The following is a 16932-nucleotide window of genomic DNA, read 5'->3' on the forward strand; positions in this document are numbered from 1 at the left end:
TTCTGAGTAGCTCGAGACTTACTCTGCCACTGCGATCAGTTCAGTCAGTTTCGTTCCTGGTTTGACGTCACAAACACACCCAGCGTTCACCCAGACACTCCCCCGTTTCTTCAGACACTCCCGCGTTTTTCCCAGAAACTGCAGCGTTTTTTCGCACACACCCATAAAACGGACAGTTTCCGCCCAGAAACACCCACTTCCTGTCAATCACACTACGATCACCAGAACGAAGAAAAAACCTCGTAATGCCGTGAGTAAAATACCTAACTTAATAGCAAATTTACTTGGCGCAGTCGCACTGCGGACATTTCGCATGCGCATTAGCGACTAATCGCTCCATTGCGGAAAAAAAATAACGAGCGATCAACTCGGAATGACCACCAATGTGGTTTTCGGAAGAGAAAGGTTTAGAACAATTGTTCTAGATAGTTAAATATAAAGCTATTTTTCTTGCTGGATGGGTATTTGCATTTGCAGTCACTAATATCTCAAGGGTTCCATTAGGTAAGGTAAAAGGACAAATCCACATGTTATGGCGGACACTGTAGGGATCTATAGTCTGTTTTTAATATTATATGTTTCAATGATTAATTGTACACATGTACAGAATTTGGGGTTCTTTAGGGATAGTGCGTTCCTAAGAAATGATTCAGCCGAGGATTAAACAATACCATATATTATATTTTTAAAAAGCAATTTATTTAAAAACATGTAATATTTTCTACAAACATTATGTGGCGCAAGTGCAAAAGAAGACCCATTGTGCTCAGTAGTTCTCACATCCACTGTATGGAAGGCTACATTTTAGGTTGTCCCTGGTGGACAGCTGGAAAGCAAAGTATGGTACAGTAAAAAAAGCAAACCACATATTTAAAGGTAGGAGAATCATACCTGTAGACCAAGGGGATTATGTACTGTAATAGTCTGCAAGATGCATGCTGTGCCGGAATTCCAGCAAGTATGCCCATATTTTTAAAGCAGAAATCATTTACAAGGCAAAACCAGGTTGGGACTATTACATAAGTCCTTTGGTCTGCAACTTATGTACAGGAAATCATGGAAGCATATCTACATTGCTCTATAAAAGATTTTCTTGGACATGCTCTTGTGTATCGTGTGCAGGGGCGTAGAGAGCCATGCCAATCCCTGGTAATGAACAGAGGAGGGGTTTTGCCTAAAAATAATACAATGTAAAAAATTAATAATTGTGGGGCCACATTCTAATCAGAGGGGAGGACAGGGGTGGCATGGGGAGGGCACCTGCTTACTACCTTGCTTGTGAGAAGCGGGTCCCTGCTCCTCAGCCAGTGTAAATAGCAGAATCAAATCATCTGTGTACACATAGGCCATCTGAGTAATGCTCCGGTCACTCAGGATTGCTGGTGTTTTCACGCTGCCGTTCAAGTATGTAGCCACTGGCCCCGGCATGCCAAGAAAATGAGGTGCACATGCTCCCACTTTCTAAAACGCTGGCTGTCACTGCCCCTTCTCCATCCCAAATGGGCACCTTTTCCACTGGCTCACTTTTCCACTCTTTTCACTGCTTAGTACATCTTCCCCTAGAGAGATAAAGAGGCTTCGCTCTTATTGGTCGAGAGTGAAAATGCTACTTAGCCTGTCTTTTGCTTTGGGTTGCTCAAGGGGTAGTTCTGCATTGTTCACATATATTTATTCTAAAATAAAGAAGTTTCTATAAACTGTGTATTTTTTTTCTATGTGGCACTGAATGTCAGGGCATGATGATGTTTGTAGTCCTACAAGCACCAGTGCGCTCTGACAGCCATGAGCATGCTGGAACTTGCAGTTTTGTAATTTCTGTAGTTCTACAAGCACCATCATATCCAAGCAATTTATGGTTGCCAAAGAATGCTGCAACTAGGAGTGCCACATATAGAACTGCATTTACTGTACCTACCTACCACCTGGGGTGCTCAGAGGGTCAGAGTGCTATCAGCATGGGGATGGTTTTTTTACCATGGCAAGCTCCTACTAGCTCCAGTGAGTTATCCTAACATTGCCCTTGTTATCTGTCCAGAGTCGTCTCAAGGGAGGAGGGGCCCATGTGCAGACTCCGTGTGTGGGCCCCCTCCTCTCCCGTAGCCAGCACCACCACTGATAGCCCTCTGAGCACTGAGACTCTGGCACAGTGCCAGAATCTACAGCACATGCGCAGGACGCCGAAAAAATGGATGCCGCTCCATTTTTTTGAGTCCTGCACATGCACTGTAGACTCTGGCACTGTGCCAGAGTCTCTAGTGCTCAGTTCGCTAGCAGCGGCGGTGCTGGCTACGGGAGAGGAGGGGGCCCACACGAACACAGATGGACGCCAGAAAGTTAAGTATAAAAAAAATGGGTGCAGTGTGTGCGGTGTGGGCCCCCTCTGGATGCAGGGGCCCGTGTGCACCGCACACACTGCACTTATTATAGATACGCCAGTGAATTTGTCCTACCCAGTCTGTGGTTTGGTACTTATGCTACAGTATGTAGGTATGCTATAGTCTGTCTTTGTGTGTTGTACTTACTGTATGCTCTGACACTGTTACTGAGAAATGGTTCTATGTTAACACTGTATGGAGCTGCGGGCACTTTGTGGCACCTTATAAACAAAAGTTAATAATAATAATAATTATTATTATTATTATAATACTAATAATATTTTGACACATCTTTTACAGAGGTCTGATTTATTTAAACTACAAGATCTGAGTCTTTGAATATATTTGGAAATATCAATCTGTTTTGTAACAGAAGCTTTGTATATTGCATAATTAAGCTATTTTAACTTTGTTTAGAAATATATGTTAATAAAGATGTGTGTTGAAGCTTTTTCTCCTAAACTTTTAATTGCAAATTAGCATTTTCTACATAAACAGCATGAAACAAGAGAACATATTTCTCCCAATGTATACAGTGTCAGAGGGTTTGGCAGGTTCAGACCCTGTCACATTACATTTGTTTCCTTGCTGTAATCTTCACCTTTTACTGAGAAACAGTTGAGTCTTTCTTGCACGTACATATCTTCAATATTATTACAATTTGTGAAGACAATTAATTTAATAATTCTAATGGAATTACATTTCTGTGGAAAACTCAGACCAAATTATTATCTTCCCAGGTGACAATGCGATCAGTGAAAGAACGGAAATTATCCATCTCTCCCCCATCACTGAATATGTTGGAAAAAAGGAAGACAGGCAGGTGGACTTTTGTGACCGGTCTTGTGAAGAGTTAGGGAAGATGTTCACTGAGCTGTCCAGCATACGTCATGTTGTTAATAATCTGCTTGATAACCTCCAAAAAGTGGTAAGTTTAATTTATCAAGAGGTTTCTTTCTACTATGCTTTCTAAGTAGCTGAGCGTGGCCTCATCTAAGTATACATGGTCATTCACATGTGTCCACATGCACCAGCTCATAATAGGCCTCTGAGGAGCTGGGGACTTGCAGGGGTCAGTGACTTTGTATTGCCGGATCTCCCTCACCTACGGATCGTAAAACCTGTAGCGCCATTTTGTCTGTCTCTGCATTTTAGGTTTGCCCCCTTGCTGTGTAACATGGTTTTGCAAAGATACAAAACTGCACCTTCTAAATTCAAATTGAAGACGATAACCTTCAATAGATTTTAAGTATTGTGAAAGGAAATTCCTGTGCAGGTGACCAATTATTCAAAAACTAAATCATATCCCGCTCTTGACCAGGTCATCTCAATATCCAAAGCATTACTATTAACAGCTAAAATTACAGCAATGGTAATAGTGGTGATAATAAATAACGGATTCTGTAAGGCCTGTGATCTACAGTACTCAGAGAAGCTAACAGAGCATCTAACTAGCATTGACTGCACATTTACAATCTTAGGAAAATTAATGCAAATGAAAAAAAGCTGCATTTTTCATAACAAAAATGGATTCTGTCATTTATTAGGTACAGCTAAGAAGTGAAAATAAACACCCGATTGGTAGCTACAGAAGCATCATTGCTGCAGTCACACCTGGTCCAGTGAGTTTCTGCTAGGGGTGGGCCTCTATTTTGCTGAAAATGCGTTCCCCAGGAGAATGTGCTGATTAATTTGATAAGCGACACTTGAATATCTGTGTGCGACTAAGTCTCTGAATCTATTTTCCAGTACAATTTCGGTTGTGCTTCGTTTGCAGACTCAAGCACAACATACAAGTATCACATATCAAAATAATCGGCACAGTCTCATGGTGCATCATAGTTGCATCGCATTACGACTTATGCTGTGCATACACGCTACAATTATCTGTCCGATCCACCCAATATCAGTGCGCAGCCAGATAATCGCAGCATGTATGTGGCCGCCCGATCCATTTATATTGATTAGTTGGGCATGCCGGATCGTCCAACATGTCCCTCTAATAACATATTTTCTAGTGTCATGTCAGCTGCATCGGACAGTGTATGCCTTACCGCGACCAACTGACAGACATTTCTTCTGTTCCTTCACATGGGAAGGAATGGAGAAATGTCTGCCTCCCTGGGGCAGAGAGCAGATATCAGGTGACATTCAGTGTTAGAGAACTCGCAGTGTATCTGCAGGGTCAGATAAAATGCCTGTTGGTCTAACAGGTATTTTATCTGACCATGTATGCCCAGCATAAGATGCATTTTCTGCAAAATAAGTCGCCCAGTGTTAGCAGTTAAACAGTCCCTCACTAATAAAGACATTAACTAGTAAGTAATTATATGTCGACCAATAGTTCATCAATAAAGAATTCTGAACTGAAGTGTGGCCACTGTCTCGTTGGTGCACTGTTTACTCTTTTTTTCTTTTTGTTGGACCTGGGCCTCTCAGGCTCAAAGTTATGTGATCTTTACAGCATGATTTATTAGACATCTTGTTAGAAGCTGTAATAGAGGTTGCAATATCTCACTTGTTTCTACTAGTGTCTTTAAATCAGGGATGGGGAACCTTCGGCCCTCCAGCTGTTGTTGAACTACACATCCCAGCATGCCTTGCTACATTTTTGCTATTTGGCCATGCTAAAACTGTTGCAGGGCATGCTGGGATGTGTAGTTCAACAACAGCTGGAGGGCCAAAGGTTCCCCATCCCTGCTTTAAATGCACACAATTATTTTCTACCACTGCATCTTAATAGCAAGGTTATTACTGAGCTGGAAGTGATTAGAGCACATCTACAGTACCTTGCTTTCTGAATGTTGTTGGGACATTAATTTCCAGTCCTTGGGAAGATTTCTGACAGTGATTGGCTCATGATGAGTTCTTTAGTATTGCCCACCATTCCCAACAAATGCAGCCTTTGCAGCAATATCTTAGATTAACTCTTCCACTCTGAGGTGATGTCTCCATACAGTATATACACCACTAGCACTCATGCACCCTCACTGTACATGCTGTAAGCTCTGCGACCTCTCTGGAACCTTCTATGTCTTATGTTGACTTTTCTTCATACTATCATCATGTTCAGCATCACGCGTACACCTGCTTCTTTGCACTGCCACTATGGCTTAATGAACCCTCTCCATTGCCTTTGGGGTCAGGATTGCATTCATTTAAGAGGGATCTTAATGCATAGACCCCTGATTTTTATAAACACTAACAGTGCACTACACAAGCTGCACACACACCACAAACCAATAGGGTCCTTACATTGATGACATTCTTTATGGCCCGCATAATTGCATGAAAATGATTAGCAATGATAATTTACAGGATTAGGGTCATGTGCTTGAGTCTATACAGTGCCTTGTGTGTGTAGAGTTTGTATGTTCTCCCTGTGTTTGCATGGGTTTCTTCAAGGTGCTCAATTTTCCTCAAACTCAAAAAACATAATCGGCTTCAGAAAAAAATTTAAATTTCTTACCATATCTATGCTGGCAAATTAAGTGGATTACAACAAAATTACACTAAAGTGCATGAGTGTGTGTGTGTGTGTGTGTGTGTGTGTGTGTGTGTGTGTGTGTGTGTGTGTGTGTGTGTGTGTGTGTGTGTGTAAGCTCTAATGGGACAGGAACAGAATAAGAGATGTTTTCTGTTCAACACTGCCTAAATTAGTGATGCTATATAAATAAATGTTCAGAAAATGCTGATATGTATTGTTAATTATTCGTGTCAACTACCCCAAAGGTAGGTGGATAGATTTATGGTTTCTGATTATCAAATAGGGTTCACACTTCTTATATGATTATGTTGTTCTTAGATGATACTTATGCCGACTTTTCCTTTGCCTTGTCTTTTTATGTTTTTTTGGACTTTAGGTTACATAACATTTTATTGGCCCTGATTCTTTTAATATGGAATGTAAAAAAATGTAAATTCTATTTGTGTTGTATTTATTCTTCTTTTTCGTCAAATAAGAATTACCAGAATTGCTTTTTCATTGTTGCAACTGAATGATATCACATTGTTCACAATTGCAGCCATATTATTTACAGCATGTTTACAGAATTAAAGTTTATTTTAAAAACTCATTTCAGTCTGAAGAAAACCAGGAGTTGTGGGAACTGATTGGCACAAACAGATCAATCAGAAACCAGTCAATGTGCTGGCAGGACGGACGTGTCTTTGCTGATAATGAAGACTGGATTGTAGACAGTTGTACAAAATGCACATGTCAGGTAACAATACTACAAAATAAGGTTATTAGTTCTTATATAGGATAGATAAAGGAAAGTGGTCATAAAATTATAATTAAAATACATATTACGTGTACATGAATAGAGTACAATGCACCCTTCATGCTGTATGTCATACATGTCATTCACTGCATAAACTTACTGTACTTCATACACGTCAATCACTAACTACATGATTATATGTCATACACATTAATAATAGCAAACACATCAATCACTGCAAATACATATGTCATACAGTATATCAGTTGCTGAATAGTAATATGGCATACACAGTAATGTCCTGTGATATTTGTGACAGTGATCCCAAATCACTGGGCCACTATAAAATGTCATTTCTTTTATACTATAATCTGTTTTTCCTCTCTATAGAGTGCGTTCTGTATCAGTGGAAACTCTGAGACCTGTTTCAACTTTCAACCTGTAGCTTTTATTTTTTCCCCCCACAGAATTACAAAACCGTTTGCCAGCAGATCACATGCCCAATGGTGAACTGTGACAGCCCAACATTCATTGAAGGAGAGTGTTGCCCTGTGTGTTTCTGTAAGGATCCTTTTTGTCCTTTTTATAGGGATTCTTTCCAAGTTCTTAGTCTGTTTCATATTTACCATATTGATTCATTTTCAGAGAAACCTCTGACAACAACACAGTATTTGTTTCAAATCAGAAGAAAAAACATTTTGCACAATATAGTAACTCATTGCTTTTAATTGTTATTGTTTTGTTTCATCTGGTTTTATTTCTTTTTTTATAACTAATACTGTTAGTAATATTGTTATTATAATATATTTACTTTTAATTCACATTTGCTCAAGTGACTGATCTTCTTACTAAGGAAATAGACATATATATTGGTAGATGCTCAATTAGCTTAGTGATATCATTCAGGTGCTCGAAAGGAAATAGTTCAGTATTTCCCTCACTGCAAGATTCCTTCTGTCAGTTACACCTTATATGGAGCTGTAATTTTATTCATTATCTAACTCATCATTTATTTTGCCATAATTGGCATGACTTATGCGTTATCTTGTTGATTTTACTAGCAAAAGATAGTGAGGCTGGCTGGTCACCGTGGTCTGAGTGGACCGAATGCTCTGTAACCTGTGGCTCTGGAACACAACAACGCGGAAGATCGTGTGATGCTACCAGTAGCACGTGTGCCGGCTCATCAATCCAAACTAGAACATGTAATCTTGGGAAATGTGACAACCGCAGTAAGTATTTAAAGTGTATCTTTAGTAAAGAGTGGAGCATGAGTTATCACATGACAATATACAGTATACTGTATAATGACCTTTTTTTCCTCAAATTATGAACTCAGATTCTTCTATTCTTGTCTTTATTAGTACGTCAGGATGGGGGTTGGAGTCATTGGTCTCCATGGTCGGCATGTTCTGTGACGTGTGGAACTGGCAACATCACTCGTATCCGTCTGTGTAACTCTCCCAAGCCACAGCTAGGAGGGAAAGACTGCACGGGAAGTGGACGTGAAACAAAACAGTGTGAAGGAGTGCCGTGCCCAAGTATGTATTTAAAATATATATATATATATATATATATATATATCGACAGTAAGCAACGTAAACATAGTAAACATATTGGTTTGTCTGCAGCATAAGGACTAACTGTTTTGCACAACATTGTATCAGTAGTAGGAGTCTGACATGTTGAATAGAGAGACAAATGGACAATTATTTTTAAATTCAAATGATGAAGCTGAAATCACCAGCTCACAAGTATGTTTGCTAGAAACAACTTGACTTTGTGTCTAATTTTCCAATGTGCTAGCAACGTTTGTAAAATAATTTTTGCAAATCACCATTGAGGGATACAATTTGAAAATTGTGCCAAGAATGTACATTGTATGGGAATTTATAGTATATGCAAGTTTCAAATGACAGAAATGTTATTCCTTAAATTTCAGTTAATGGTAAATGGGGCCCTTGGTCACCATGGTCTAGCTGCAGCGCCACCTGTGCTGGAGGTCTGCGAGATAGATCCCGTCTTTGTAATAACCCCAAGCCGCAATATGGAGGGAAGAAATGTGCCGGAGATACTAAAGAAAAGGAGATGTGTAATAAGCAAGATTGTCCTATTGGTAAGTTAGTAAAGCTTATAAATGTACTACATTGTTTTAATATTATGTATAAACTCCATCACTGAGTTATAAAGTTAACAAGACAGCAAAAACAATAAATCCTGTGTCACCTTGGTGTACCAGCCAGGGCAATTCTCTGCTAATTAGCAGCTTCAGTCTGCTGTGTAGAATTCTGGCTTTTTACCATGCCTCCCCCTTGATGTATTTGAAACAAGTGAGAACTTTGGTATGGTGAAGGGATCAGTTGTGGAATGACAGACCTCTCCTCAGTGAGTAATTAGCATATCGGGTGCACTTTAATCTGTCCCAGGTGAGGTTAGAGGGAAAATGTTTTTTTTATTACATTTCTTTTACTATTCAGTTAACTAAACAACCTCTAGAGAGAGAGTTGCTCTTACATGTCAGGTTATTAGACTTTGTTTTGTGTGCATGTGTTTTGTTTTAAGCAATGAAGTGAATGCCGTGAACATAATTAGTCTTCTTAAGTACATATTTGTCCGTTATGTGAGCAGAGCTGTGATTTATGCAATATTTAAATACTGCACATAGCGCCGGTCTGCTTATAAAAATGCACTATATGGAACCCATAGTGTTTATATTTTAGGCCTATTAGGAGGAAGAGTGATACTAGCCTGCTGGGGAAAAGCAATTCTATACCAAAATTACTCTTGCTTGCCTTTATGGTTCCTTGCTGCAAGAATACAACAGGCATCTTGGTCGGGATGTACTAAGTGACATCGCTGCCCATTGCCGCCATATGCGATTAGCATTGTGAAGGACAGATCTTCCGATAAGAGCTGTTCTTCGCGATCTCCGGCTGCTCCCTGACTTACGGGTTTCGGCCCCTGGAGTCATTCTGTGTATGCGCAGAGGTGCATGCTGGGAGGGATCCAAATGGATTCCTCACACCAGCGCTGCGGAGAGTAGCCCATAGGCTTCATGGGATATCTCCAGAAAAAGCTGGCGATCCCCTCCATGGCGCTGTCCTGGCAACCAGGGTTTTGTGCATTCGGAAAATGCTTACTGCATTTTCCGTGTAGTACATCCTGGCCATAATGTATTGTACTAGTCACAATTGTTTTTCTGTGATTTTGTTCCCACTGGATTTAAAGCAGCGATTTTATTAAAAACAAAACCCAGTGTAAAAATAAAATTGCTGCTGTAAATTTTGCAGCAAAGATATCCGAAAAACAAATCCCAGTTCATTACAATTACCCGATGTGTTTTACCAGTGGCAAATCAGCTAATGGTAATGTAAACAAGTTTAGGAGTTTGGGAGATACATTTTTTTCTAGATGAAAATAAAGCACTTATGGGGACAATGTCATTCAATCTCATTTTGTAATGAATTTTCTGAAACGTCCGTATGTTTATGAGACCAGGGATCTGCAGCAGCTGCTTTTGTAAATTCCAATCTTAGAGACAACATGCTTGTAGATGTGCTGTGCTTCTTAAAGAATGTGTGGCTTGGTGCATACCAGATTGTGAAGAACAATATTAAAGTTTTAGGCTTCATAGCAATTTCCTGAAAATTCCCTGAGTTGATTTTCAGAGTCTGAGGGTGAAGGATAAACATTTGGATTACTGGGAATGTCAAATGTGGTAACTGTAAAACTAATTCTCTGAAAGCTGATAAGGAAGTGAGGATAAAATATAGCTCAAGGGCAGAAACGTTATATTGACTAACTGTAATGTAATATTACACTAACATATATCATAATCACTGAAGTAAGATATAATGCATGAGACTACATTTATAATGATGACACAATGGTTGTAACAATGAATTTTGAAATGTAGACAAATCACAAAATGTCTCAGAAAACCAAGAGGCTTAGCTTTATATAGTAGGCGGCAAGTGGAAGAGAACAATGTGTTATATTATAGCCTGTAGCAGGGCTATGTGGCCTTTTATGCTTCAGATGTTGTTACCTACTTCACTGGTTTTGTGTAGCTACAGTATGTGTTTTTTGATGCTTTACATTGTGTAAATCAGTGGGCTGGTGAGATAGCTCCACTGGACTACTGGAGCTTTATCAATAGCTTGGGAGGGAAGGGGGACGCGATGCGGCATTTACTGGGTGTGGCGGGTAGAACGGCACCGCGCCATTTACTGGGCATGGTCAGGACAACGCAGGCGTGTCCAGACCATTTTTGGGAAGGCTGCGTGGTGCCACATGCAGCCGCTCAGAGAAAAGAAATGGTGCCAGTGCAGCCAGGCTGTGCCGTCAGGGATCAACCTCAAATCGATGACATTGCGGACGCATCGCAAGGCGGTGCCACAAACATGCTGGGCGACCTTGCCCTATGCTGGGCGGCCCCCAGCATGTGAGTAGATGGACGCAGATCTTCTGATCTTGCTGCGGAAAGCAAGATCTGCGTCCATCTCTGAATAACCCCCACAAGCTGCAATCATAAGTCTTATCTTAAAGTAGATTTCAGGTGCAATCAAGGAAAACTTTATGGACAACCAGCATTATAACAGAGAATTGTAGTAAAAATATGATTTATTCAAAACTTGTTATTGTGATTAAGAATGAAATAACATCATGTCATGCCAGGAGACTTCTTACCTGGCATTTATTCATCCGATGTTATGTGTTTCTTACTTTTACTGAGTTTTTCATTTTCTAAACATGACATTTTACAGATGGTTGTTTATCTAGTCCCTGCTTTCCTGGTGCCGAATGCAACAGCTACCCTGATGGATCCTGGTCATGTGGCGGATGCCCTGTTGGCTATATTGGCAATGGAACATTTTGTGAGGATCTTGACGAGGTACAGTATAATAGAGTATATGAAATGATGGTAGAGTCACATTATTGAAATACTTTATTAAAAATATTCTTTCTTTACTAATAGTGCGCACTGGTTCCTGATGCTTGCTTCACGTTTGGTGGTGTCCACCGATGTGTGAATACAGACCCAGGCTTCCACTGTCTGCCATGCCCACCTCGCTACAAAGGCAGTCAGCCATTTGGTGTTGGATTAGAAGTTGCAAAGAAAGACAAGCAGGTAAGTGAGGCCCAAACGTAGTACATTTTGGGACAAGGGGTAATAAATTAGTCTGTCTACAAGGGACTTAGAGGGAGATTTATCAAAGCTCAGTTAGAGATAAAATACCAACCAATCTGCTCCTGTCATTTTACAGGCGGTGTTTGAAAAATGACAGCTGGAATCTGATTGGTTGGTACTTTATCTCTCTCCAAGCTTTGATAAATCTCTCCCCTTAGTTGGCAATGTCAATGTGTGCCATGTGCCCCCTAACATGATGCTAGATCTGCCTTCCAGTTTCCCTTTGCTAACCATGAGGGATAGTAAGGGCAGACAGTAGCAAGAGTAGACTGTCATTACTAGGTCAATTTGCTTTGTTTGTGGTAGCTGACACCCAGTCATTAATCTCCACACCATGTTTTCAAACTCCTTCGAGGAATCCTAATGAATAGCATCTGTCAAAACAATATCACATTGTACATATTTACTGTGAAGAGTGACAGGTCTAGCGTGGTATGCAGGGGGCAGAGAAACCTTTCTATCACAGATGACTGGAATGTGGACAATTTAGGCTATTATGTGTACAAAGGCCCTCATTCCGAGTTGTTCGCTCGCAAGGCGATTTTAGCAGAGTTACACACGCTAAGCCGCCGCCTACTGGGAGTGAATCTTAGCTTCTTAAAATTGCGAACGATGTATTCGCAATATTGCGATTACAAACTACTTAGCAGTTTCAGAGTAGCTTCAGACTTACTCGGCATCTGCGATCAGTTCAGTGCTTGTCGTTCCTGGTTTGACGTCACAAACACACCCAGCGTTCGCCCAGACACTCCTCCGTTTCTCCAGCCTCTCCTGCGTTTTTTCCGGAAACGGTAGCGTTTTCATCCACACGCCCATAAAATGCCGTGTTTCCGCCCAGTAACACCCATTTCCTGTCAATCACATTACGTTCGCCGGAGCGAAGAAAAAGCCGTGAGTAAAAAAACTATCTTCATAGCAAAATTACTTGGCGCAGTCGCAGTGCGAACATTGCGCATGCGTACTAAGCAGAAAAACGCTGCGATGCGAAGAAAATTACCGAGCGAACGACTCGGAATGAGGGCCAAAGTGTTTCTAACATAGAAGGTATATTTGTGAAGCCCATGGAAGAAATAATATTCTGTAATAGATAGAAACGTTGCTAATATGATAGTCTTTTCTGCACTGGGATTTTAATACATTGTTGTAGACATAATAATAATAATAATAATAATAATAATAATAATAATAATAATAATAATCTGTTTACAGGAGTGTGAACCAGTAAATCCCTGCAAAGACAAAACGCACAACTGCCACAAGTACGCAGAATGCATTTATATTGGTCACTTCAGCGAGCCGTCCTACAAGTGTGAATGTCGAACAGGTTATGCAGGTGATGGCATTATTTGCGGAGAAGACTCTGATTTAGACGGATGGCCAAATAATAACCTGGTGTGTGCTGCCAATGCTACCTATCACTGCAGCAAGGTGAGAAGAACATGTCATTAGTAAATTAACTACAGATGTAACATCATGAGGCTGACTCCTAATGCCAGTTGACCCAATTTATTTTGTGTATTATACTGAAATTCCCTACAGTACATTTTCTGCCATCAGAGAATTGTAATATACAGTACTGTACATATCTGTTAAATGAAAGTGTGCAGCCCGTGCTTTGCATAATGAATCGACAGGTTCAAAGGAACTGTCAATCACTGGCAGAACAAACACACTTGTTGATGAATAGCAGAGAACTGCAAGGCATTAATAGTCACCTCTGCTCAGGCAACAGATGCTGCTGATAAAAAATTGGGTGTGCCCCTCACTCCTCAATCAGCCCCTGTGCCAGACGGTTTGTGTTGGTTTCCGCTATAACAGGAAGATCACAGAATAGGGTCCTTCTGGGCTTATGAGCGCTGGTACCTCTGTGCCTCTCACCAACAGAGTCTATCAGTTCTGTTTTTAAAAGTACCACAGACCTTCTGACCATCTGGTCTATGGAAGCCATGATAGGGGCAATTTTGCAGCTCTAGTGGTCCTGTTATAATCAACAGGGGCCTGAAAAATTGAGTTTTTATGGAGTATGTTTTAAACTGACAGTAATAAAATTATGGAATTGGAAATTCTACATTTATGGAATTGTAAATGTGTTTCATAGTTAAAACACATGGTTACTTGTAATGTATATATTTCTATTTTGTCCCTCATTCTATCAGTCTTTTAAAGTGCAATACAAAATGACATGTACAGTGTACTTAGTGTTGCAGTGAAGAAGAGGACTAGAATTTGTAGCCAATCAGATCATTACAATGGTCATATAGGTACAGATTGTTTTGCAGGAGATGAGGGTACTAGTTTTAAGGGAACCAGTGACCTGACCACGTTAGTTTGGGCGGGGCTATTCGTGACAACACAGGTGGATCAGTGACAGAGCAAGCTACTCCCATAATATACTTCCCAACTGTCCTATTAATTTGTCCTGATTCTAGAACAGTAGGGAGGTGTGCCCTAATGGTATGTGCTCCTTCAATATCGCAATGGTAGGTGCACACTTCATTGAAAGATGATTATGAGGGATGGAAAAGGCACTGGGAGAGGTTCAACACTTCAGAAGTGGTTGTCAAACCTCCCAGAGTGACAGGGACATAGCACGTTTGCGATCTCTTCACATGCATATTGTATGAAATGTTCGAAGATATGCAGTAACATAATACAGGTTGAGTATCCTGTATTTATGTGAATCTCTTGTCAAACTGATGAGGGAGATTGTAGAGTCAAAAGTACATACATAAATATGACATTCATACATTTGCTTGTGGGTCTGCGCATGCAGACCATACTCGACCAATGGTCACGATGGTGATCCAATGCTGCGTCTTCAGACACAGCACTCAGATCTGCAGTGCATGCAGGAGGCGTCTTTTCTCAGGCCCCTACTGCTGCATTACAATATAAGTTGTATATCTCGGAATCAGGCCCATAGCTAGAACAGGATTTCCTTCAGAAAAATAAATTAAAATATGTTAGAATTTTGTATCCCCTTATCTTATCAGAACTGATTGTTTCTTTGCAGGATAACTGCCCACTACTGCCTAACTCTGGACAAGAGGACTTTGACAAGGATGGGGTCGGTGATGCTTGTGACAAAGACGATGATAATGATGGAGTAGATGATGAAAAGGTAAGGGCTAATACATTTACTGAAGTGATATATCGGTTCATGCATCCAAACACTATGGATGGCAGACATGCATATAAATGACATCTGCTTTTCTCTAGGTGGCAAATTAGTTCACTGCTGAATAACGTGATGCTTTAATGTAATACAAATGCGTAGCTCAAAGGACAAATGTCTGTATATGCAAAAAGGGTCAGTCCTATTATCTGTTGATAATTATATGCCACACTTATGGTACCACAGGATTCTTAGATTTTAGTTAAGGATAAGGCAACAAGAGGGGAGAGTTCTGATGCCAGTAATAGAGTATACACCTCTCGTGTGGGGGTGATCTTATTGGATTTACCTCCCACATTGTACTGTATATATACTTAGGAGGAAATGTTTAAGTCTATGAGATTTAGGTATCGCCGTGATGCTGGTGACTCTGTCCAAGTTGGTTTTGCCTTCCAATTATTATCGATTTAAAAAATTGAGCAAACTCACATTAATGACGCTGATGCCGGCATCTCACAGGCTTATACATTGCCTCTTTAGTCATTGTTCTTTGTTATCTGTCATATTGAGAATCTTTAGAAAATGCTGTAAATGCAAAAAAAAAAGAAATCTAGCTTCAAAATCGCCCTCTATAGTGATGTCAGAGAATCTCCTGCAAGGCCACCCCCCCTGTTTACAAAGCCACACACCCTTTTGGCGTGCGCCTTCGGCCTATTGGCGGCATCTAGTGAGATCAACTCTGGTGCCACCACTGCATTCTATGCATTCTATCCAGAAAGGCCTTAAACATATTCAGATCTTCATCTAAACCATAAAGCTGATAACAAGAACCAACACAATCAAACGACACAGAAATTGTTATACTTTTTTATTTATTGGTTCATCAAATTGAACAAACTCTTAAGATTTGGCACCAACTTCAGTAGGAATAGCTTTAACTAAACAATTACAGTTATTGTTGATTAGGCCTCACATCAACTTGGAGGATTTTTTGGCTCATTCCTCCATATAGAACTGCTTCAACTCATCAATGTTGGTGAATTCTCATGCATGAACTTCCCCCTGGCTTCAGGTCATGCCATCTCTGTTGCATTAAGGTCTTGGTTTGATGGCTATTTTTATGACTATGAGGGGTAGGCAACGTGTGGCACTCCAGCTGCTATTGAATTACACATCCCAGCATGCCCTGCCACAGTTTTGCTGTTAGGGAATGCTAAAACTGGCTTTTGATATGCTGGGATGTGTAGTTCCACAGCAGCTGGAGTGCCACAGGTTGCCTACCTCCGACTTAGGTAAGGATGTGAACATATTTTTAGTCATCTTTATGCAGAAACTGAGACAATTTTAAAGGGTTTCCAAACTTTCTAGCACCACTGTAAATAACGCTTGGGTACATTTTTCCTGCAGACACCTATATTTAAACTAGCGAATATAGCCAAATCATTTTGCAACATTTAGCTTGTCTGAGGCAAATAGAATTTCAGCAGCATAGATTATGCCTGTCATTAGGAGTTTATTAATGAATCAGAGCCGTTTTATCTAAGAAGGGAGTCCGTGAGCTCTCTCTATGGATATTGGCCCCAGTGCCATTTTCCTGGTGATTTCTGCAGCAAAGGTGTAAATGCTAAGTAAAGTCTAGTATAGGCATACTTACCTACTTTCTGTTTCTCCTCTCTGGGAAAAGGCTGGAGAGGAGACGCCGCAGGTCTCTTCGGGGGGTGGGGCTGGACTGTCACGTCATCAGACGTCCCGAAGATGGATAAATGACGACATTCACTTATTTTAGCCCCGCCCGCCTTCTGGGTTTTCAATGCTTTTATCCTTATCCTGCTCGCTTCATTAGGAAGCGGGCAGGATGCGAGAGAGCCATATACGGGGCTGCGGGGCGACTACCCTAAAAATCATGAGTCTCCCAAAGCTTCCGGGTGGGTAGGTTAGTATGGTCATTGAGTGTACGGTGAGCAGTGTGAGCCCTTCTTGACTCATCGGTCAGTGTTGCACCTATTATTGATATTTGTTATGCCATTA

The 16932-nt window shown here is 40.6% G+C and overlaps 1 protein-coding gene across 1 annotated transcript in view; it reads left to right on the top strand.

The window, feature by feature from the left end:
* The window catches only part of THBS2 (thrombospondin 2), a 132243-nt gene that overhangs the window by 57457 nt on the left and 57854 nt on the right, over positions 1-16932 (top strand). The window contains exons 5-14 of the mRNA XM_063917764.1: positions 3116-3303; positions 6458-6598; positions 7066-7159; positions 7660-7830; positions 7963-8139; positions 8541-8714; positions 11365-11492; positions 11577-11729; positions 12999-13217; positions 14803-14910. Coding sequence (XP_063773834.1) covers positions 3116-3303; positions 6458-6598; positions 7066-7159; positions 7660-7830; positions 7963-8139; positions 8541-8714; positions 11365-11492; positions 11577-11729; positions 12999-13217; positions 14803-14910 — 1553 coding nt within the window. The remainder of the gene's footprint in view (positions 1-3115; positions 3304-6457; positions 6599-7065; positions 7160-7659; positions 7831-7962; positions 8140-8540; positions 8715-11364; positions 11493-11576; positions 11730-12998; positions 13218-14802; positions 14911-16932) is intronic.

This window comes from Pseudophryne corroboree, chromosome 4 (genome assembly GCF_028390025.1).
Source record: "Pseudophryne corroboree isolate aPseCor3 chromosome 4, aPseCor3.hap2, whole genome shotgun sequence".
NCBI lineage: Eukaryota > Metazoa > Chordata > Amphibia > Anura > Myobatrachidae > Pseudophryne > Pseudophryne corroboree.